Below are 24892 nucleotides of genomic sequence, written 5' to 3'. Positions count from 1 at the left end.
ACCATAGCCACAGCAACGCCAGATCCGAGCCGCATCTGAGACCTGCACTACAGGTCACAGCAATGTCAGATCCTTGACCCACTGAGCAAGGCCAGGGATCAAACCTGTGTCCTCGTGGATACTATTCAGATTTATCTCCACTGAGCCACAACGGGAACTCCCTAGATTAAATACACTTTAGGAGGTACAAATTGAAAGTGTGAGACATATATTCATAAAACTAACCTGTTATTTCACTAGAATATGCACCTGAATTGTCATCTCCTGGTTCTGTCATGTACACCGCATAGAGATACAGAGGTAGATCGGTTCAATAAACCCTAAGACACAAAAGACAAAGTAAAATTCTCACACTACATGAATGTATTAATCACACAAGCATATGTGATCTCACTAAGCCAGCAATAACAATGTTCTCCCAGGATTGCTTAATTGTGAATAACTATTAATAAACTTTGGTTTGGGCACCACCTAGTGGAAGAAAATGTTTTTTAATAATCCAACTCTGCTTCCCCAGTCTTGCTAATTTTTGTATTTTAGCTATATTTAGAAAGTGTCTGCTCTTTATTGACCGATACAAGTAGGTTTAAGTGTTCAGTTTTCTTAAAAAAGATAAAACCCTTCCCATGACTACTTTGGAATAATAAACTGCTTCTTACAGTGAGAAAATGTACCAATGACATGCTCTCAAAAAATTCTACTCCATCCTTAAATATTTAAATTTAGCCTCATAATTAAGAGGTATTCATTGAGTCATTTTAATTCAGAGTTTCCAAACTCTACCACACTGTATATCTTGATAATAACCTGTCACAAAGAAAACAGCTTATCTTTTTGAAAACATGGTGCTTATTAGAAGTAATTGAACATATTTAATTTGTTGCTAAAATTCCAAATGCACAATGATATAAACACTTTTAAAACCATACACATAAGCAGTCTTGGCTTGAACCTAATGTTTTGTTTTGTAATTCAACAAACAGGCAAAATATCTGGGATAACAAAGAGCACATTATCAACATTTTAAGAAAAGGAATTTATTATTTACACCACTGAAATAGTCCCGTAAGAACAATATACACCAAGTTTATTTGAAAGGATCAGATTCCTTTCAAATACAAGAACTGTATAAAGCAATACTGTAAACACAAAACAGTGGTCACATTACCTATCTGCAGGCATAAGCAATGCCAATAATTTTTTTTAATCTTATGGCTAGATATTTTTTACTGAAACAGTGTTTGCACTTAGACAAGTTAGAGCTAGAACAGAACAAAAACTTGTTGTCCATGCTTTTTAGGGCTGAACGAGTGATATGTCCCATCGTAAAACATACTGCCTCAAACTGCCTTTAGGACAAGGGTTTCAGGCAGGAGTGCTTCTACTTAGCCACCACAAAGAAACAAACTTTTTATTCTTCAGTCCTATATTTTCTATTTGTCATACTATGACACATCTGTATCACAGCAGACGTTTTCCAGTTTTACTCAAAGAACACTGACACACATATAGACCAAATTGAGATAGCTCAGAATTTAGAGATGTAAATGTTGGAGTAAGAAGAGAAATTGTGTTTGTGACAATGGAATTAAAAAAAAAAACTCTCGGTGATGTTAAGCACACCAAACTAGGTTCCTTACTAAAAACCTTTTTTAAAGAGAAAAACTGTAGTTTTAAGATGGGTTTGGGCTTAGACAACACAATGAGACAAAAACACATGACATACTTGTTTCCAAAGTCACAAAATGACATTGTTAAGTATACATTTTTGTCCACTTTTTGTGTCTGTACTCCATGCTGGAGAACATATTTTTCCAGAGTTACAGTATATTCAGAGAGGGAGAAAAAGGGATCTTTTTTCCATGTATTGCTATGATCTTCAAAAAATATAAAATTAAATTTACAAAAAAACTGGAAGACCAAGTGTAAGCAGTCTGGTATTTGCTACAGTGTCCAGCACTATCATAATGATCTCTAGCACAAAAGCGAGAAGTTCGTGGATCTCAAGTATCTTCGATAATTGCCAGTATGACTTGTAACTACTGTCCTTGCTTCTTTGAGAGATACCTGCAAGAAACAAAATAGAGATATCTAAGCCGTATCACATTAAATTCAAGTTAGCCATTAACTCTCCTCTGCAAAGAAAGTTATTTAATAACAAAACTTTTCAAGACAAGTAATAACTATTAATAACTGCTAATATGTGTTGACTGTCTTTGTGCTTAGAACTAAACTAATACTGTTCTAAGTACATGTATTAATTCAGCTAGTCTTCACAACAGTTCTATTAGGAGTTTTCTATGATAATAACTCTGCCACAAAGAGGTTAAGCAACCTCCCCAAGTTCACACAGCTAAAAAGTGGCAGAGCTCAGACTGAAAGAAAACATGGTTCTGAAGGCTGCATGCTATCACTCCAAAGTGCCTTACTTCCAAATATGAAAGGAACATATTAACTAGTTTTATAATTTCTCCCCCAAACTCAAATTCTATTTAAAGATCTTCTTGCATAAAGAGAGTGTGCCAAAGCTGCTAAAGAACTCTGACCAAGAGTACAAAGATGCAAAGACAATAATTTACTAAGCAGTTTTTATCCATATTATTTTATAGGAGTCTTCTAATAAAATTTTTAGATCTCTTTCTCATGCTTATGAATTACTAAGAGCTATAGGGATAGGGAAAAGAGGTCTTAAATTCAGGAGACCTGGAGTTTTGATGGTAAAACTTGTTCACACTGCGGCATTTATTATCTCTATAACCTAGTTACACCATCCACGAAATGGAAATGGGAATTAAAAATGCCAGCCTTACCCTAACAGGATTATGAGACTCTATGAGTTAGAGTGATCTGAAAAATCAACAGCATAAATTGAAAGGCCAAAGTGTCATTTTTTTTCTTTGCTTTTTTATAGGGCCACCCACACCTGTGGCATACGCAAGTTTCCAGGCTAGGGGTCAAGTCAGATCTACAGCTGCCCGCCTACACCACAGCCACAGCAATGCCAGATCCCCAACCCACTAATCGAGGCCAGGGATTGAACCCGCATCCTCATGGATACTAGTCAAATTCATTTCCACTGAGGCATGATGAGAACTCCCAGCGTCATTTTATTACGTAGTTTCTTTTGTTGCTGTACAAGTGAAATCCAATCTTTATTAAAGATCTACTTCCAAAAAAGTACCTGCAGTACATAATATTCCTGTCCACTTCTCCAGGTTTTTTTCTTTGCCTCAAAGTCTTGACATTTCTATGTAGCCCATATATAGATTTTTGCATATGTTTGTGCTCAGAAAAGAGACTAGAAAACTAAATACCAAGCTGGTAATAGTAATGGTTACCTTTCATAATCATAAGTAATTATTTTCCCAAAGGAGTAAATTGTCTAATTTTTCTGCTACACAGTGAGGTTACGTGTAATTTTTAACAGAAAATTTTTTAGAATTCATCCATTCTAAATAAAAATAAAAGTTATGTATATACCAAGGTTGCCCTTTTCTTTTTTGTTAATGTATAGGTGATTTACAATGTTGTGCCAATTTCTATTGTAAAGCAAAATGATTTAGTCAAACATATACCTACATTCTTTTTTTTTAACATTATTTTCACTCATGGTCTATCCCAGGAGATTAGATATAGCTCCCTGTGCTATGCAATAGGATCTTATTGACTATTTATTCTAAGTGTAGTAGTTTGCATCTATTAACCCCAAATACCAGGCCATCCCAATCCCAATCCCTCCCCCTCCCCTTTGGCAAACACAAGTCTATTCTCCATGCGCTAGACGATTTTTTCATTCATTCATGTAAACAGGAAATGAGTAAGCAATCAGCACTTACCTTTCCCAATATTTGTGATTTAGGTCCAAAAAGTCATCTAATTTTGCTATTTCCTTGAGGTACTGGGTTAATTTTAAAAGTTCTTTGTCTTTATCTCGATTTAGGTGTGCTTTCATAAAAGGTCTTATCTGTCAGAAAACAGACATTATCCAACACTTCACATTGCGGTTAAGAAAACTAGTTCAAATCTATACTACTGTATCACTTAAATATGGTTAATGAGATTAAAATATCACCAAGGATGGCAATACTACAAATTACTTTTACATTATTCCACTGGCAGTCATGGTATGACATTTAATCATTGCCGCCTGTTGAGAACAATGAGCCCTTAGGAGTTGATACCATATCTATCAAGAGTAGAGAAGATTTTAAAGATTTTTTTTATATATATACTTCTCTTCCATTGGAAAAACACACTACCAGCTTGAAATGGACAGAAAAAAAATTTCCCATATGTTCTATTTGCTTAAGAACAACTCAGGGCCAGGGAACTCCACAGCTGTTAGTTAGCTAGGCTCCTACAGCTTGAGTAGCACCTACAAGAGCCGTCAGAGTCTGCACAGAAGCAATTCTTGTAGGAGATCCTACTCCAAACAGCATAAGCAGCGCTGTTTCACAGCAGCAGCAGTGAATGCAAGAGATCAAGAAGACTCTGCATGGACTTGTTTAGCCCTGCAGCTAGGAGTAAATAGGCATGATATTACCATGTAGTGAGATTAGTTTCTGCATAATCCCAGGGCAATATCGCAGTATTGAAAAGCATTCCCTCATTCAAGGAAGACTGTAAAGGCAACATATGAACTTTTAAACTATTAATATACAGTGGACCCAAGTGATTCCAAGTATAAAACCAGGAAGGGATTCAGACTGAAAGAGAAAGTACAGAGTCAGTGACTGGTAAGTAAGATTTTCAACCCAAGGCCCTGTTAAGTTACTTCTACTTTCTAAACATTTGGTCTTAAGCACTGTTAAACAACAAAACTAAAGTACCCTGATGATTCTGGATCTAAAAGTCAAACTGGTTAAATGGAAAAAATTTCCTAGTTGACTTTACTTGTTCTCAGATAATTACTGTACCATTCTTCAGGAATGATCTAAGTTTGCCTAGCAGGGCAGGCAAATACATTAACACTACTGTCTCATATCAAAGATAACAAAGACTATTTAGATTTCTGCATTCTCTTATATCATTTCCTTATAGATATTAAAAGTGAAGTTTTCAGAGTAATTATTTATTTACCTATGACCAAAACTTAAGTTCCTTTAGTTCAGTACTGTAATTCTTAAGCTACAATGCCTCATATTTCAAACTTCAAGATTAGCAAGCTTATATTAGAAGTTAACTACATTAAAAATAAGCATGTCTGTGAAATCTTTGAGATTTCTATCAAAAGCATTATGAAACTGTGATAACACAGACTTGAAGAATATTTCTCAATTTCAAAACCATGTTTATGTATGTCAATGTGGGCAGATCAAAAGGAGATGTGTGAAAGATTACCTGAGGAATGCTTAAAAATACCTCTCTTGGGTTAGAACTTTTGGAGGTAGAGACTTACATATAGGAATTCCTTCAGTGATTCAACTGAGTACTTGGTTAAAAAAAAAATCTTGCTCTAAAGTAACATAAAGAACTAGAAATTTACATCATCATCTCTCTGCATCCAGAGATAAGGAGGGTACAAACACTCACTGGAAAATAGTATTTTTTCTAAAAACAAACATGAAACAATATTTTTTTTAAGGTAAAGGTCTTTAAAATAATCATTTCCTGTTTCATCTATATGTAGAATCTGAAAACAAAAGAAAACAAAAACACCTACACAAAATCAAGCTCATACATACAAGTAACAGATTAGACTGATGGTTGCCAGAGCCTGGTGGGTGAGAGAAATGGGTAAAGGGAGTCAAAGGTACAAAACTCCAGCTATAAATAAGTCATGGGGATGTAAGGTACCTCACAGTGACTATCATTAGTAATACCGTATCTTGTATTTGAAAGTGCCAAATAGAATAGATCTTGTAAGTTCTCATCACAAGAAAAAATTCTGTAACTATGTATGGTGACAGATGTTAACTAGACTCACTGTGGTGATCATTTCACAATATATACAAACATCAAATCTTAAGTCATATTATACACCTGAAACTAATATTATACCACAATTTGGGGGGGGTGGGGGTGGGGAGAGCTGTGCCCACAGCATGTGCAAGCTCCAGGGCCAGTAACTGAACTGAATCAGGAATAATGCCAGGTTCTTAACCTGCTGAGCCAGCAGGGAACTCCCTATTATATAAATTTTTTAAAAATTTTATTGATTCCTTGAATATAAAGACTTTACCTCCTTTCCAGTATAGATAGTAACCATTAGTTTCATAGAAAATTCTGCTTAGATCACTTGAATCTTTTCTCAAGACTGTAAGAATATATTTTTGTATTTATACCTGGTAAGCGCCTATATTCCCACATATAGGAAGAGCACTTCTCCTAAGGCCTCAAAAAGAAAGCATTTTTTAAGAGTAACATAATCACCAATCTACTCCTGAGTACTTTTCTTCCAAGTAAACAGTTTTTGTATTTTATGACAATTCACCACCTAGATTAGTACCTGCTCCTCAGACTAACCTCACTATACACTAAAGACCACATCAACAGCCTGGAAAGAAAGCTTCAAAAATGTACTTTCTTCAAGTCTTTTCCTCTTATCTTTTAAAGTTATAAAAGATTTAAAGAACTCAGCTTGTGGAAAAAGCTTAAGACTGAGATCAAAAATATCTTAGTATCAGGATTTTCACTTCAAATGGAGACTCCATTTGCATTATACCATAAAAATAGAGCTGTCTTTTCCATTTTCATATTGTATTGACATACAAGCAAGCTATAGGTGCCAGATATTACAAGTTTCAAATTTCTCTCTTACCAATTTTATGCTGCTACTACGATTAAATATCACTATCACATCTATGTAAGATTTTATGTGACTTCATGCTAAGATCATCACTGGCCTAGAAACGGGGTACTTAAGTTCTAATTCAAATTCTATCATTAACCAGTTATATACATGATCTTAGGCAAGTCATGAACTTTCGGATCCTCACACTGTTTCTATAAAATTAAGACAAGGGAGTTCCTGTTGTGGCTCAATGGTAACAAACATGACTAAATGTCCTTGAGGATGCAGGTTTGATCCCTGGCCTCCCTCAGTGGATTAAGATCCAGTGTTGCCATGAGCTGTGGTGTAGGTCACAGATGCAGCTCAGATCTGGTATTGCTGTGGCTATGGCAAAGGCTGGCAGCTGAAGCTCCAATCTGACCCCTAGCTCGAGAACTTCATATGCTGCAAGTGCAGCCCTAAAAGAAAAAAAAAAATTTTTTAATTAAGATGACAAGATGACTGAAGTTCCTTCTAGCTCTGGCACTTTATAATTCTAATCTATTTATACTGCATGAATTTTCAAAAATCTTCCCTTGAGAGTTCCCATCGTGGCTCAGTGGTTAACAAACCCGACTGGTATCTATGAGGACGCAGGTTCAATCCCTGGCACTGCTCAGTGGGTTAAGGATCCAGAATTGCCGTAAGCTGTGGTGTATGCTGAAGACAAGGCTTGGATCCTGAGTTGCAGTGGCTGTGGTGTAGGCGGGCAGCTACAGCTCCAATTCAACCTCTGACCTGCGAACCTCCACATGCCGCAGGTGCGGCCCTAAAAACACACAAAAAAAAACTTCCCTTAGTTTCAGTTTAAAAATGCAAAAAACCTTACTGCCAGCTTTCCAGCTAAATAAAACATCAGAAACTCTCTAAGATTTATATCCCTAATAGAACTGTGACGCTTTCACTTTTTGATGGTAAAAGTCAATGTAAGCAAGCTCATGTTGTTCCTAAATAAAACACCTGGATGAGTTGGCTAACTCAGGAGGTATATCAATGCAAAAGAGATGATGTTCAATTTTATATGAATTTTTCTAAATCCTTAAGCTTTTCTTGCCAGAGCAATACATTACTTGCAAAAATGTATGAAATTCAATAGTGCTAAAGTTCTACTACATATTACAGGTTACATGAGCATAGCAAGTAAAATTATGTCTTACCTTTAATCCATTCTGTGGGTTCATGAGAAAATTTCTTCCTATGTCATCAAACATAATGGTGTTTTTTTTGCTGTAAAACTCTGAAAACTTTCCCCATATAACACCAAGAGGCTTCACCTTAGAATAAAATTTTAGATTTAACAAACTTTATCAATAGTTCATCTTTTCTTAAAAGCAGAAATACTGCAAATTGCCCTGCAGAATGATGCCAGAGCGTTTCTTTCTTGTGAGACAGTGACGGCTGGCTGTGCAAACAGACCAGAACGAAGATGCAATCAATACACTTTAAGGCACAATATACTTCCAAATGTTAATTTCTGAAAAGACTTTTCATGTCTAACTGAACTAAGCCCATTGTAAGACTTTCTATAATTTTAACATGAAGATTGTGGTCAAAAAAGATTAACTACTTAATTTAAAAACTAAGAATATAGTAACTGTTTAGATGTCTGTTGAACAGTCACATGTTCCCTCAGAGCTTGAGGTTTCACATGGGGTTTGTTTTCAAAACTAGAAATCGTAATGACAATGTACCTGTCTCTTTTATTACAATATTTAAATATTTTATAGAGGATCAACCGACTTTCTCTCTCTCTTTTTTCTGGCCTCACCTGCAGCATGCAGAAATTAGTAGGCCAGAGACCGAACCTGTGCCACAGCAGCAACGCGGACCGCTGCAGTGACTATAGATCCTTAACCTGCTGCACCACACGAGGAAACTCCTTGACGTTCTCTTTAATTCACTGGCACAGGGAATTCCCACTGTGGCACAACAGGACTGGTAACGCCTTGGGAACGCTGAGACACAGGTTTGATCCCCAGCCCAGCATGGGGGTTAAGGATCTGGCACTTCCACAGCTGCAGCTTGAATCTGATTCCCTGGCTCTGAAGTCCATATGCCGCAGGGTAGCCGAAAAAGAAATAAAAAAACAAAAAAACATGCTTTGGAGTTCCCACTGTGGCTCAGCAGCTTACAAAGACGACTAGTATTCATGAGGATGTGGGTTCAATTCCCGGCCTCGCTCGCCGGGTTGGGGACCAGACACTGCCATGAGCTGTGGTATAGGTGGCAGACTAGGCTTGGATGTGGTGTTGCTGTGGCTGTGGTGTAGGCCGGCAGCTGTAGCTCCAATTCAACCCCTAGCCTGGGAACTTCCATATGCCATGGGTGTGGCCCTAAAAAGAAAAAAACGACAGTAACAAAAAAAATCAGTGGCATAGGCGCATAATTTCTAGGGTATTTGATTGCTTAAGTTCAAAAGTACCATTAATTTGTAAATTCTCACTTTTATTTCTGAATTCTTAAAATGAGCCTTCAAAAGGATAATTCCGCATATATCTGTATCTTTTGATATTTGTATAAATTCTCTGTAAGAAATAACAGGGCCTGCCTGTAAGGAGAGTTAAGTGGCTGCCAGGTCCATGTAGGAGGAAGACTTCACTATATACTTCATTTGTGAATCCTGTGGATATATTTTACATATCCAGAAAAAAATCTGAATACATTAACTTTTGGAAGAAAAAAACACTTTTCGCTGAAGGCAATAATATCATTTATGGTGCTACGAGATTATGTGCTAATAATAATTGAGATTAAATGGTAGTAAAAAAAATGATGACAAGGGTCACCATTTTAAAATGTTTTCATTTTCTCCTTCTATAATTTATTTTAAAATGGAGAAAGTCTTTTTCTTCTTAGTGTCCTCGCTACTACAAAAGCTATTAAAATATTTTAACTTCACTAAAATTTTATTCACCAAATTTGTTTGCACTATTTATTACTGAAACAAACACTCCAAATACTTGAAGACAAGTATATAAGGACTGACACAATAAACCAGATTCTTGGTTTTCTTAGCCAACAAAAAACCCTCAAGAAATATGACAGGCGGCATGACCCAGGGTTAGAAATCCGATATCCTCTTATACAGTGCTGTCATTTTGTAATTAGGTCAAGCACCATATGTTCCCCAAAACATGAACTACTTTGTTCTCAATTAGACAATATTGCTGACAGTGGGAAGATCTGAAAACACCAAAAAGCACAAAAGAAAATTTTTAATTACCTATAATCCAGTTAGTATCAAAGACTGCAACTAGATATCCTCATGTATTTACCACCAGTCTTTTTGATAAACAGCAGCAGCCTCAAAAAATTCACAGATCTTTTGTTAAGCTAACAGAAACCCTAAACCAAAGGTTAAAAACTATTTTCTAACAGTTTTCAAATATTGCTAAAAGACTTCCTTCACTTTAATAATGTATCATGAAAAAATTTTAAAGCCCTAAATAAATACTACATCAAATAATAAGCTAAATTCCATTAAATGGATGATCAAAAATTTATACAACCAATTCCCTACTGTTGTAGGAATTTGTTCATTGAGGACTTATTTTTACTCCTTTAAATTTTCATTATTAAAGTCTCAGGATACAAAATTAATACACAGATATCGATGGCATTTCCATACACTAACAATGAGAAATCAGAAAGAGAAATTAGGGAAGCAATCCCATTTACCATCACATCCAAAAGAATAAAAGACCTAGGAGTAAACCTACCTAAAGAGACAAAAGACCTGTACTCTGAAAACTATTATAAGACACTGATGAAAGAAATCAAAGGTGACACAAATAGATGGAAAGACATACCATGCTCTTGGATTGGAAGCATCAATATTATCAAAATGACTATACTACCTAAGGCAATACACAGATTCAATGCAATCCCTATCAAATTACCAAGGACATTTTTCACAGAACTCAAACAAAATATTTTCAAGTTCGTCTGGAAGCACAAAAGGCCCAGAATAGCCAAAGCCTTCCTGAAAAAGAAAAATGGAGCTGGAGGAATCAGGCTCCTGGACTTCAAACTATACTACAAAGTAACAGTCATCAAAACCGTATGGTAGTGGCACAAAGACAGAAATATAGATCCGTGGAACAGGATAGAAAGCCCAGAATTACACCCACACACCTACAGCCAACTAACCTATGACAAAGGAGGCAAGAATATACAATGGAGAAAGGACAGCCCCTTCAATAAGTGGTGCTGGGAAAACTGGACAGACACGTGGAAAAGAATGAAATTAGAACAATCCCTAATACCATACACAAAAATAAACTCCAAATGGATTAAAGACCTAGATAGAAGACCAGACACCATCAAACTCTTAAGAGGAAAACACAGGCCAAACACTCTCTGACATAAATGACAGCAATATCTTCTCAGATCTACCTCTTAGAGTAATGACAGTAAAAACAAAAATAAACAAATGGGACTTAATTAAACTTAAAAATTCCTGCACAACAAAGGAAAACCTAAACAAAACGAAAAGACAATCCACAGAATGGGAGAAAATCTTTGCAAATGAAGCGACTGACAAGGGGTTAATCTCCAAAATTTATAAATACCTCCTACCGCTCAATACCAAAAAAACAAACAACCCCATCAAAAAATGGGCCAAATATCTAAACTCCAAAGAAGACATACAGATGGCCGAGAAACACATGAAAAGATGTTCAACATCACTCATTATTAGAGAGATGCAAATCAAAACCATGATGAGGTACCACCTTACACCAGCCAAAATGGCCATCATCAAAAAGTCTACAAATAATAAGTGCTGGAGAGGGTGTGGAGAAAATGGAACCCTAGTACACTGTTGGTGGAAGTGTAAATTGGTGCCACCACTTTGGAAAGCAGTATGGAGATTCCTCAGAAAACTAAACATAGAACTACCATTTGATCCAGCAATCCCACTCCTGGGCATCTATCCAGAGAAAACCATGACTCACAAAGACACATGTTCTCCAATGTTCACTGCAGCACTATTTGCAATAGCCAAGACATGGAAACAACCTAAATGTCCATCGACAGAGGAGTGGATCCCGAAGATGTGGTACATATACACAATGGAATATTACTCAGCCATTAAAAGGAACGAAATACCAGCATTTTTAGCAACATGGATGGATCTAGAAATTATCATGCTAAGTGAAGTCAGCCATACAATGAGACACCAACATCAAATGCTATCACTGACATGTGGAATCTGAAAAATGGACAGACGGAACTTCTTTGCAGAACAGATGCTGACTCACAGACCTTGAAAAACTCATGGTTTCCGAAGGTGACAGTTTGGGCAGAGGGGGGATGCGCTGGGGTTGTGGGATAGAAATCCTATAAAATTGGATTGTGATGATCATTGTACAACTATAAATGTAATAAATTCATTGAGTAATTAAAAAAATAAAAATAAATTAAAAAAAATAAGCACTCCTATGTTTAACATTTCCCAAACTTCTTTTCACTATTTAGATTGTCAATGTACCACTTTAGTAAGCAATGAATTATATTTTTCCTGATGTATACAGTATTTCCTTTATTGAAAAAAATCCCATGGACTTAAAGTTCTATTTATGACTTTGACAAATTCTTTTTGTCTTTTTAATCTTTTTAGGGCCACACATACGGCATATGGAAGCTCCCAGCCTAGGGGTTGAATCGGAGCTACAAGTGTCCACCTATATCACAGCCACAGCAATACAGGATCCAAGCCGTGTCTGAGACCAACACCACAGCTCATGGCAATGCCGAATCCCTAACCCACTGAGTGGGGCTAAGGACTGAACCTGCGTCTTTAGGGATACTCGTTAGGCTCATTACCACTGAGCCGCAATGGGAACTTCCTGATTTTGACAATTTTTAATACTGTCTCCCCTGAGCTTTCCTAGTTTGTTAGGTTCTCCCCAATTCTTACTGTTTGTGTGTTTCCGAAAGGCAGGGACTATGTCTCCTCATCTCTTTATTCCCCGCAGTGCCCATCACAGGGCCTTGCAGTTAGTAGAATTTCATAATATGAAAGAGAAGAACCTTAATTGTTTAAGCCCGACACTTTCCCAATGGTTCCTGTTGCTCACTCTAGGGCTTCATACACATCACCCCAAAGTACATGCAACATTATGTATCTGCTTTCATTTATCAGTTTTATATAGGGCAGGGCAAGTATGTTCTGGCCTGTTTCTAGTGACTTCCCTGACGATACTCAGTAATTTTGCTCACCTGCTCAATCTTTAGCAACACCATGCTGCTATCATCATGGGACAATTAACCATGACCTTTTCTGACAGTCCTTCCTCTAGATCCTTAATTTTATCATTAAAATTCAAATCTATTAGCCTGAAATAAATCTTCCTATGTCAAAATGCAACTGATACTTTATTATGTGCTCTGATGTACTTCAAAACTCTGTGGTTTACTCCATCAATATTAATACAAAAAGTACACTTGAAAACAAACAAATATTTAAATAAAAGCAAAATGACTTCTTACATCTATTAAACCTCTCCTTGGAGTATGCACTGTAATCATAGCAGCACTGTCCAACATGAAGGTAATCTTATAATTTGCATTTGTGCTCACTCCCAGCTCCTATAAATACAAATATTCAATATGGTTAAAATATAACGTGGAAAATTCCAGGTTTTATAAATAGTCCAGTTATAATTTCCCATAGTGCCAACTTTCTACCCTCCCCGGCTACCACATCTTATTCAACAATTAGCAAAGATTTTTGTTTCACTAAGCTAAGCCAATAAAATTGCAGTCCAAAGAACCCTAGTCTATTTAGCTCCAAAATGAGGCACCCTTCTCAATACACCACCAGAAACAGGTGACCTCTTGATTTACTGTTGCAGAAGGGCGTCATTTCTTTAAGAATCACACACCAGAGAGAAAACGAGAAAGTATTATCGTAAGATGGTGGAAAGAGGAGAGAGGTTTGCTGCACCTGTTCTTGAAAAAGACCTAAGTACTCTTATGGTTAATGTTTCCACCATTAAACAGATTTTACACACACCTCTAACTCCTGGTTTGTTTATTCCCTCCAATGACAATGAAATGAATTCAACCCAGAACTTTTTAGAAAGACAAAAGCAGTTTTGAAGCATTCTTAAATGGATTGTTTTCTAACACTTACTTTCATTTTAGCTTCAATCCACTTCATATTTGTTGCAGCTAAAACATGAGGAATGATAACAATAAATGAAAAGCTTCAATTTAATTTCAAAAATATTTCTTCTGTATAAATCAGTTAAGTTTTTCTAAGCAAGACTAAAAGTTCAAATACATCCCCAAAAAACCCCAGCATATTTATGGTAATTTTAACTATAAAATAAATTTATTTTAGTGTGTCTTCAAGGCAACAAAATTAAGCAACTGTTATCCAAAAGATACAGGTAACTAATGCTTAAAAGAGCTCTGAACCTAGGAAATTCATATCCTTTTATATAACAGCCCTAATACTATTCTCTATTAGTTCTAAACTTGAATTTCGGGTGCCTGGATCTCTATTTTCTTCTATGTTCCTACTGCAACTTACAGGTTTATATGTCAAAATAAGCAGATTAATGTTATGCATCAAAAGTTTATATTAAAGGCTACTAGGCTGAAGGCCACTGAAAAATGTTAATGAAAGTTGGCATTCTGCCAGCTTAGCAAACTTGGTGCTCATTGAGTCCAGCAGCTTTTAACAAGAAGTCTGAGACAACTAAATCATAGAATGTACTTACTCGTCATTAGACACCAACCAGTTTTGAGATCACTGATATTAAAATTCAACCTTCAGGAGTTCCCATCATGGCTCAGTGGAAATGAATCTGACTAGTATCCAAGAGCATGTGGGTTTGACCCCTGGCCTCGCTCAGTGTGTTAAGGATCTGGTATTGCTGTGAGCTGTGGTATAGGTCACAGACACAGCTCAGATATGGCTGTGGCATAGGCCAGCAGCTACAGCTTCAATTCAACCCTTTGCCTGGGAACCTCGATATGCTACAGGATGTGGCCCTGAAAAACAACAAAAAATATGAACCTTCAGTTTTATGCGCCCTACTCATCTCAAGTTCCTGGACTAAACTATATAGGTATTATCAAGTAAAATGTTTAAAAGGGGAAAAGTTCAATTACTTAAAGTGGGTATATGTTATTTTTTTAAGGGCAAAAGAGGTACTTGAGTTCTCAAAATAAAAATCTTTAGCACACACACAAGAACCAAAAGAATCACCTTATATGCAAAATTGGTCAGTGGAACTAAAATTTTAGAGAGTGATGTATCAACAATGACAACAACCATGAGACAGGGAAAAACAATTTTTTAATTCAATATATATTTTGGGTCTGTAATTCTCAAATAAAAAACAGATTCACAGCTTATTAATAAAAAGAGTTTCTAGGAGTTCCCATTGTGGCTTAACAGGTTAAGAATGCATGTTCGATTCCTGGCTTTGCTCAATGCGTTAAAGGATCCAGCGTTGCCGTGAGCTGTGGTGTAGGTTGTAGATGCAGCTCGGGATCTGGCATTGCTATGGCTATGGTGTAGGCTGGCAGCTATAGCTCCAATTCGATCCCTAGCCCAGGAAATTTCCATATGCCGCAAATGCAGCCCTTAAAAAAAGAAAGGGGGTTTCTAATTATTAAGTAACTATTACATGTCAGACATGTTACTAGTAGCTATACCAGTATTTGAATTCTTACAACTACACTGTGACATAGGTTTACTCATCTTCATTTCTCAGGCTTGGAGAGATTAACTGACCTGCCCAGAGTCACACAGTAGTCAGAGCCAGAATTAAGACCCTCGTCAACTTGAGCTCCAAGATGAGGTGCTTTTTTCAACATACTGCCATGAAATTACATAATTTACAAAAATAACTTATTTTAAACAATATGATTGCAAAAAATTCCCTAAGTTACTAAGTTTACTCTAATAACATTTAGAGGATAAACTTTTTTCTCAAAAGCCATGTCCAATGTCAGAACTGCTGAACAAAAAATCATTTCCCAGGAAGCTTTCTTTTTTGAATCTTTAAAAACCAGAAAATTATGTATTCAATCCTAACAGCTGTGAACTCATATTAATACTAAACTGATTATAGTAGAAAATACAAATTAAATTTAGACTGAAGAACTATGTAGTCTCTCATCAAAAACCTAGTACCATCTTTAACCGATGAGATTTTATCTAATTCACAATTAGGATAGCTCTTTCTACTTATGACACTGCCAAGCGCAACTTTTAAGTGTTTGTGGGAAGGGGCTGTAAATCAACACACTCCCCTTCCCTTTTCAAGGAAAAAAATAAAAAGTCACTTAAACTAAACAGTGTGCTCAGTAATGGACTAAATTTACTTTTTGGGAGCAAACTCATTCTGATCATAGACCTACAAGTTCCTGGAATGGCAGACCACAACTGGAGTAACACTGCTTTAGCCCTTCATCTATTAATTTTCCTTAAATAAACTCCTATTGCCTTTATTTCTGAGCTATAGCACTATATTTTTTTAATACATATCTTTCTCCAAGTATTTTCAGATCAAAGTGATGAAGAAAGGAGAAAGCAATAATACAAAGATTCTACAATGAAGATCAGAAAGAAGAAAAAAAAAAAAAAAAGAACAAGATCAGAAAGAAAAGTTCCTACTCAAGGTGGAATTTTGTGAGAAAATAAGCCCTTTTTTGGGGACACCATAATCTGATCTGTCCCCATATTTAACTATTTCAGTGGTATTATGGCAAATATAGGTATAAGTTTATATTAAGATACAAGAAAGCCTAACATGCTTTGTCAGAAATTTGCTAAATATAAAATGTAAGTCACATTTTATAAGGCAAAATAATATAAGGAACAACATTATTTTCACGGAAATCTAAACAAGAAATATAGCTTACACCAAATAACAATGTCATAGTCCTCATACGCAGATGTTAGGAATTCATGAAGATATGGCCTCATTAACTCTACGCCAGTCTCTGCACAAGACCTATGGTCTAAAAGAAAATCAGAGATGATTATTAGTTTATTATCATGGACAAGTACCTAACATCAATTAAACTTCTGAAATAAAAACACTCAAATACAAACTCCTTCGAACTAAATTACACTGGCTGACAAAGAGATGTCTTCAAAGCACACAATTCAATATCCTTGTGATCCAATTTTAACTGATCAATTTTGTTCAATTTGCAAAGAGCAATACTCAGAATTCAGGCTTATATAATAAACTGTAAATTTTTTTTTTCAAGTAACCTCTAAAGTGTAGATTTATTATAGGATATGAAAAACAAACTAGGGCCACCTATACCTACTTTTAGCCATTCACCTTCCAAATACAGTCACATTTCACCAAAATGACAGGTCCAATTAACTTAATAATCAAATTTTAAAATAAGTATACATTAACTTATGACATATTCTTAAAGTTTAGGGTTAGAAGTACATAAATTCATTCGAATATCAAGAATTAGGAGTTTCCGTCATGGCGCAGTGGTTAACGAATCCGACTAGGAACCATGAGGTTGAGGGTTTGATCCCTGCCCTTGCTCAGTGGGTTAAGGATCCGGCGTTGCCATGAGCTGTGGTGTAGGTTGCAGACGCGGCGCGAATCCCACGTTGCTGTGGCTGTGGTGTAGGCCGGTGGCTACAGCTCCGATTAGACCCCTAGCCTGGGAACCTCCATAGGCCGCAAGAGCGGCCCTAGAAAAGGCAAAAAGACAAAAAAAAAAAAAGGACAACAACAAAAAATAAAAGAATAAACTAATCATTTCTTAACAATATTAGAGGATGAAATGAGTGTTTCTCTTTTGTTAACATGAAAAATTTTAAACACAAGAATCTGCCCTGATCATTATACAACTACAGATGTGATAAATTCAATGAGTAATATATTTAAAAAAAAAAATCTGCCCTGAACATAATTAAATAGAAAACCAGGAATAAAATATCAAAAATTATTTTTAAATAATCCTCAAAAATTTTACATGTTTAAAAAAGTAACCCAGAAACACACATTCACAAAAAAATTTAAATGTTGATCAATAGAAAATGAATTGATTAAATTATCATGTATCCCTAAACTAGAATACTGCCTGACTAAAAAATAGATATATTTAACTCACTATGAACATTAAATGACTGAGATGTTCCATATATCACTAACCAAACATAAAAAGAATATACACACAAATACCCTGGAACATATACATAAAAATATAAGTGGTAATCTTTGTGTCTGGGGATTACAGGTAACTCCTTTTTTCACTTACAATAAACACTTTACTTTTAAAATAAAAAGAAAAGCTTTTAAATATTTCATATTACAAGGGCAAAATACACAAATGAAAGGAAAAAAGTTGTTGTGGGTAATAGAAGATGCAGCAAAGTTTTAGGTGACTTACCAAATAACGTATAATCAACATCTAGTACCAAAAGCTTTTTCCCTTCCCTGGGAGGATTCAAAATTTCCACTTTGTACTCTTTCACTCTGCGGGAAATTTTCAGTAGGTTTTCCTCCCTAATGAATAAATAAAATCAGATGAAACATTCACTTTCTCATATTACAAACAATTTCCTTTGATGGTGAAAAGCACTCACCTGTTTTCTACTTCAACTACTTCATCTTCAATGTCAAAGTCATTGACAACATCATCATTGTCAGGAGGTGGACCTAAGACATCTTCCTATTGAGATGAAAAATAATTTTGTTTTACCATACAATTTTTAACATAACAAATACACGCAAAAGCATAAAAAACAAATGAGAGGTTTGATTTGAGTCCAAGAACCTTGCAAGTACACACTACAGGAAAACTTCCACACTTTCTATTTCGTTATATATGTTCACTGGGTAGATTTACCATGTGAAATTTGACCATTAGCACTACCACTATACTTACACAGCTAACTATATACTAACGAGTTCCCTAGTATTTGCTTTCTGCTGAGTTAAGACCACATTCACTGGGCAGCTTTTATTTTTCACTGACTGTTCAACTGACAATTTTACCACATAAAAATCAGGATGCAACAGGGTGATATAAATCATAATATCTTCAAAGGGTCAAATGGTAACAAAAGTAAACATTTACCAAGCTCTCCTCACGAGTTCCCATCATCATGATTTTAGTATTTGGTTTCAGTTTGAGAGCTCCAAGCTTAACATCATTTTCTGCAGGTTTGCCTACAATACAAGCAAATGACTGTTTTCTCACTAAAGTTCAGATGCTGGTTTCACTATCCCATTATACAAACCCCTAATGTTAAAAGGTTTGGTACAGATTCCACAGCAGGTTTTTTTTCCCCTTAAATTAACAAACTGTTACTGGTGAATTAGCAATTTCTAACACACTAATAAGCAACAACTAAAGCAAGGTTGGATTTTTTTCCCCAATGCTGTCTAAAAGGAACACCTTTCATTCAACTAACAAAAATAAATTCATGTTTTACTCTGTTGTTCAAGATGAAGATAACTGTTTTCCAGAAAGTTCTGAAAACTGATTGTCTAAGATAGCTACAAATTTACTGCTACTCAGAACTCACCCTTCAGTGATAGGACTAACACAATGAACGTGCCTTTTAACTGGATAGCAATACTGCCTTTAATTTTTATCATTATTACTTTCAAAACAAAAAAGATGGGAGTAAAAGGCCCAAGCTGTAATGAAAAGGCTCTGCTGGAAGATAGCTATCAAAAAGAACACTATTTACCTGGGACTTCCGTGTCAAAGGTTTAACAAGCAAACACCAACTGTCAGAGGAATCAAACGTAATCTTAATAGTGGTGGTATTTTCAGGTATCCTTAAATATTCTTACTTGCATCATTAAATACTTTTAGCAATATCCCTATCAAAGAAATCTCCAAAGGGAAAGACTTACTATAGAGAGCATATAATAAATTCTGCAAATAGTCATAAACACATGAATGCAATAAATGTGAAGAGAGGAGAAAATTACCTTTAACTTTGAGTCCAAGTAACTTCTGGCGTTCTGGTAGCACGCCGGTAAGGGTCTTAAGAAACTGTTTGAGATCGAGCACAGTATCATCTTCTGAAAGTGTGGTCACTGAATATTCCTGTCCACCCCATTTGACAATGATAGGAAGAGCCATCCTTGAAACATATGATGAGGCTGCTTTCCCTTCAGGAAAAGATGCCTAGAAAGAAAGACATATACAAGTTAAAATAGATATATCACGGATGTATCCAAACTGTAACTTCAGGTTTTATAAACTGTATCGCTTGCGTCCTATTTTAAAATTTGATGGTAAGAAACAAGATTTTCTATTTACAGAAATGTTATGAGAATACCAAAGTTATTAGGACTCAAAGTCAAAATTTTCCCAATTTTTGGCTTTGAATTACTACTTTCTAATATTCTATCGGTGATTCTCTGTTCAATTGGAAAGCTGCAATAACAAGCTACCTATTCCCTCTCTGATCAGGCTTAAGCTACAGGCAAGTTCCTCCATGATGAACCATTCATATTGATTTACCATCTGCAAGTCATTTACCATCACTGTAGGACAGTGAGTTGTTAAGAGAACAAACTCTAGAGCCTGATTACCTGGGTTCAGAACCCAGCTCTTCCATTTATTAGCTATGTAACCTTGGGAAGTTAAGTGACAATTAGTGCCTCGGTCTTCTCATCTGTAAAGTCACTTAGAACCTGGCCCATTGTAAGCTCTACATAAATAAGTACTGGTTAAAGAAATCATTTCAAAAAACGAAACTGTCAACTATTCCTCAATAAAATGTTTTTTAATTAAATAAATAAAAAAGACGTATTTACATACATATATGATATTTTATTTGGTTTTTGGTTTTTGCTGTTGTCTTGTTTGTTTTTTCTTTTTAGGGCCGCACCTAAGTAAGTTCCCAGGCTAGAGGTCGAATCAGAGCTGCAGCTGCCTTGGCCTACGCCACAGCCACAGCCACGCCAGATCCAAGTCGCATCCGTGACTATACCACAGCTCAGGGCAACGCCAGATCCTTAACACACTGAGCAGGTCGGGGATCGAACCCACATCCTCATGGATACTAGTCAGGTTCATTACCACTGAGCCACAGCAGGAATTCCCAATATGATATTTAGAACCTCAAATGATTTATTACAAATAAAAAAGGTGCCTATTAGTTAGTAGGATGTTAAAACACCCCCCCCCACACACACAACACACACAAAGAAACTGAAACTGAAGCGTTCCAGGCACTATGCTAAGTAAATATTTGATTATTTGTTTCATATTTAATATACTGGACAGTTTTTTCCAATCTCATTTAACAAGGTTGTCTCAAAAGCTCTCTCCTTTACAATCAAGGAAATAGAAGTTTCAGAAAGGCTATGTAATCTCCTCAAAGCTGATAACAGAAGAGGTTTCCATAACTGACTCTTCCTTCTCCTATACAACAGTCTCTCTTGAATTGGATCTAGAGGAGTTAAGGCACCAAAGATCAGTAAACACCAAACACAAAGTCACACAAATATAAGTACACGAAAATTATATAGCAGCTGCCACTTATCAAGAATGTCCCCCCAAAAGCTTTCTACCAGCTTTAATAAATCTGTTCCCCTAACAGGTCAGAGAACTAGATCTTCTAGTCCCAAAGTACTGTATTTCCAAATGCTGTCACATATTTAATAAAACACTCAAGTATTATGACCAACTGCAAGAAAGGTGGCAAATTCTGAATTTTAACATACAAAACACAATTTGGAAACAAGATGTCTTTAACAATGCCTGCTAGAAAAGAGCACCACAAATTCATTTATTCTCTTATGTTTATAACCTGCTCTACTAAAAATTTAAAGGTGTATTACTTGAGGTTAATGTATTCCTATTGGAGAGAACTTGCTCTAACAAATGTTGTGATCCTCAATAAAAAGTCAAATGGACTTTTTGAGTCAAACTGAAATACCATTTAAATATTATTTTCCTGTAAGAAGTGGAAATAAAATTAAAGTTTAGAAGAATTAGGAATGCAACCAGCACTAATACAGTATGTCCTTTTAGGCAGAGCAGAATATTTGTAGTGAGATCACTTGAACTCCAGGTGAGTGTGTATAAGTCTTTGCACCTCTAGACAGTGTTCTCAAAGCGTGGTCCCCAGACCAACCAATAATAGGACCCAACTTGGTAACTTGTGAAAAATATAACTGGTCTGGAAAGATGAGACCTAGCAATCTGTGTTTTAGCAAATCCCAGTCCTCACCTCCCCCCACCTCTGAGGAACCCTAAAGTCTGAGAGCCAGTGCTCCAGATTCTTCAATTTTCTCAGCCTTAAAAAAGAAAATGCAGATGGCTTGGGCTCTATATGCTTAGTAAACCAGTATACAAATGTTGTGCATCACCTATGCCCCAAGCAAGAATTCCCAATTGGCAACTGTCCTAAAGAACCAAGCACAACAAAACAAACACCGTAAAAACTTTTAATACATAAAGTCCTTAAAACTGTTTTTCAAAGTTTCTGAACTTCATTCCTTCAATATTCAGATCATTCACAACAATGAAGCAACACACTGCAAACGCATGAGTCATTTTATGTTTTCACATTTAGCCTTCTTTCTTACACAATTCTAATGCTTTGTATCACCTTGGACCCTCTTAGATTTATTAACTGAAAAATGACTTGGGGGTGGGGGTGGCAATCAAATGCAAAGGAGTAAGCAAGAAGCACTCCTTTATGGTGTACCTCTCAACAGTTAAGAATGGCTGTTTGGGTAAATTCTCCTAACAGACATACAGTGGTAACTTTCTCTAGTCAAGGCAGGAATTTTTACTTGACAAGAATACTGTTAGGGCATGAGGTAACAGCCGTGACAGCACTATGTAGACTGTAAAAAGCAATAGGAATGTTGGTGATGATAGAAAAGTAACATGCTCAACAAATTAATTGAATCACCTCATTTAATCTTCACAATCTAAACCGACAACTAGTGTCTTCGTTACGCAGATCAGAAAACCGAAAAAGGAGAAAAACAACTTGCCAGAGACCATACAACTAAAAAGTAGCAAAGGTTGTTAACTTGAAAATAACAGCAGCAAAAGTTAACACCTTAGGAATTGAGATAAGGGAGTTAACTTTTCAACTTGACTACTTCAAAGGTAACTATTAAAGTACTGTCAACTCCCAACTCGAGACAACACAGCAGCAGCAACTGAGAGGGAGTGGAGAGGCAAGAGCTTCGGGAAGTAACTGGTGGGACAGCATAAAAAGGAGGTAGAGGAGTTCCCGCTGTGGCACAACAGGATTAGTGCCTTGGTAGCGCTGGGGCGCAGGTTCTATTCCCGGTCAGACCCAGTGGGTTGGGGATCCCGAGTTGCGGTAGCTGAGGCTTAGGTCATGTCTGTGGCTCGGATATGCCGCCGGGCGGCCAAAAAAAGGGAGGAGGGGAGTAGAGATGCCCCCAGCCGAAGAGGGCCAGGATGCGTTCCACAGGTAGGAGAAGAGATGGGCAAACCCCAGAAGAAAAACGAGGGAGAAATGAGGTTTGGGGACGCAAAACCCACTGAGTCCTCCACACAGTCGAGGAGGCCGGATGTGAGGGCGGCAGCCCTAGTGCTGAGCCGGCGGAGGTTGGAGGCCTGGGCCGCGAACCAGGGCAGACGGGGACGGGGCACCCACAAGCAGCTCCAGCCTGCACGCCGGGCGGAAGCAGAGGAGACGTCAAGGGGACAGCAAAGCTGCGGTCCCCTAGCCCAACGGTGTCTCCGCGGCCAGCGCGTCGCTACACTCCTCTTCCCCTCACCTGGAACAGCGGACGCAGGATCCCCGGCAACAGCGGACGCAGGATCCGACCGCAGCGGAACCCCAGACGACCGGAAGTGAGAGGCGAGGACCGGAACCGGTTAACGAACCGGAAGTTAGGCTTTTAAACGGAAGCGCGCGGGGGACGAGAGTGCTGTTTCCCTTGTTTCTCTTTGGGTAGTGATGCTGCATAGCCCCTGCTTCATAGAGACCTCGTCGCGGAGACTAGGGAACCAGGCCTTTACGAGAGTGTGGCCGCTGTGCAGATGCCTGCGATCCCACGGTGGTGGCGGCCCTCACCTGTTCTGCGCATGCGTCCCACTCGCGGGCTCTGAGGCGGGCGGAGGTTGGAGGGCTGGGCTATGACGTCTCTGGTATTGTTTCGCCGAAGTCAAAGCTGGGACGGAGTCGCTTCGTCGGCTTCCCCGGGTATTCTGAGATCTTTGCGAGACTCAAGCCTAGGACTCCTGTGGCTTTGTTATGTTCCGAATGAGGTCTGAAAGGTGACGTTTGAGGACTGAAGACTTGAGAACTCTACCTGGCCCCCGGGGCCACCAACACCAGTAACCCTACCCATTTTTCCCAATGTAAGGGGAAACAGGTTCCTCAAGAAAGGGAAGGGCCAAGCCCAAGTCTTGGAAGACAAGAAAGCAAATCTGATTTTGAGAGCTGCCGTCGAGGTTACTGTAGTACTATATCCACCCGCCCCTTCAATCTTCCCTCAGAATGTTAATTACAAACTTTGACAAAGAATTCCAGACTTCAGTGGATTTTTGGAGCAGCCCTTAGCTGGTATTTATAGCGAACTCTCAATGTGCATCACTTTATGTTAGGAAAAAAAAAATTGCCCGCCAGATTATTGTGGCGCCAAACAAAACTTGGGTTTGAGAAAGGTAAAAATAATATTGGCACCAAGTATGCACCAGTCCTTAAATTACTTGTATATTTCTTTCTTGGCAGCGATTGTAACTGATCCATGTTTCACTTTGGCTGCCGTGGAAAGTAAGCAAAGAGCCAGGTTTTATGTCTTAGCAGTTTTTTAGTTAAGACATGTAAACTACTTTGCGTTTTCCTTTACTTTTGTGGTAATTTTTACTTCACTAGTATGAGTGTGCTCATTTTTAAAAATGAAACATTTTCAGCAAAAAGCATTACCTCTTTCCTCCAAAAAATAGGGAAGGGAAAACCCCACGTTAAAAGAGTTTGTACAAAAGTCATACATTAGCAATCCAGCCAAAGAGATGGTCAAAAGGCGAGGAACTGGACTCCAGAATGAATCATAATCTTTCAATCCAATCTTTTTTTATTTGTTCCAATGCCAAGCAGCTTCTTGACCACTTCATATTTTTGCAGTGGTGGTTAAAGAAGCTTGTTTCCTCTCC

The 24892-nt window shown here is 37.2% G+C and overlaps 2 protein-coding genes across 3 annotated transcripts in view; one reads left to right on the top strand and one right to left on the bottom strand.

Annotated features, from left to right (window-relative positions):
• Positions 1–1017: 1017 nt before the first annotated feature.
• On the bottom strand, positions 1018–23822 carry UBLCP1 (ubiquitin like domain containing CTD phosphatase 1). 2 transcript variants are annotated; one of them, XM_047779368.1, is made up of 11 exons: positions 23512–23821; positions 19720–19918; positions 18854–18945; positions 18360–18445; positions 18164–18279; positions 16658–16756; positions 13911–13948; positions 13265–13363; positions 7930–8046; positions 3837–3964; positions 1018–2067 (listed from the first exon to the last, which is right to left on the bottom strand). In XM_047779368.1, exons 2-11 carry the CDS (start codon positions 19871–19873, stop codon positions 2040–2042), a joined length of 957 nt encoding a protein of 318 aa, XP_047635324.1. In that variant the 5' UTR covers positions 19874–19918; positions 23512–23821; the 3' UTR covers positions 1018–2039. The 2 variants fall into 2 exon arrangements, with proteins under 2 accessions (XP_047635324.1, XP_047635411.1); XM_047779455.1 differs by lacking the exon at positions 18854–18945 and having other exon boundaries at positions 23512–23822.
• A 177-nt stretch (positions 23823–23999) lies between these two features.
• The window catches only part of LOC125137968 (Holliday junction resolvase MOC1, chloroplastic-like), a 46240-nt gene continuing 45347 nt past the window's right edge, over positions 24000–24892 (top strand). The window contains exon 1 of the mRNA XM_047799164.1: positions 24000–24013. Coding sequence (XP_047655120.1) covers positions 24000–24013 — 14 coding nt within the window. The remainder of the gene's footprint in view (positions 24014–24892) is intronic.

The sequence above is a fragment of the Phacochoerus africanus genome, chromosome 1 (genome assembly GCF_016906955.1).
Source record: "Phacochoerus africanus isolate WHEZ1 chromosome 1, ROS_Pafr_v1, whole genome shotgun sequence".
NCBI lineage: Eukaryota > Metazoa > Chordata > Mammalia > Artiodactyla > Suidae > Phacochoerus > Phacochoerus africanus.
The sequence above is the reverse complement of the archived record's forward strand: the minus strand, read 5'-3'. Positions and strand labels throughout refer to the sequence as shown.

What these genes read in the sequence shown, in the direction of transcription:
- UBLCP1 (XM_047779368.1), bottom strand. Translation starts at nt 19,873, where the DNA reads ATGGCTCTTCCTATCATTGTCAAATGGGGTGGACAGGAATATTCAGTG. An exon ending in GAACTCGTGAGGAGAGCTTG is followed by an intron (nt 18,446 to 18,853) that starts GTAAATGTTTAC and finishes TCATCTCAATAG; the next exon opens with GAAGATGTCTTAGGTCCACC. An exon ending in ACCCACAGAATGGATTAAAG is followed by an intron (nt 3,965 to 7,929) that starts GTAAGACATAAT and finishes GTTTTCTGACAG; the next exon opens with ATAAGACCTTTTATGAAAGC.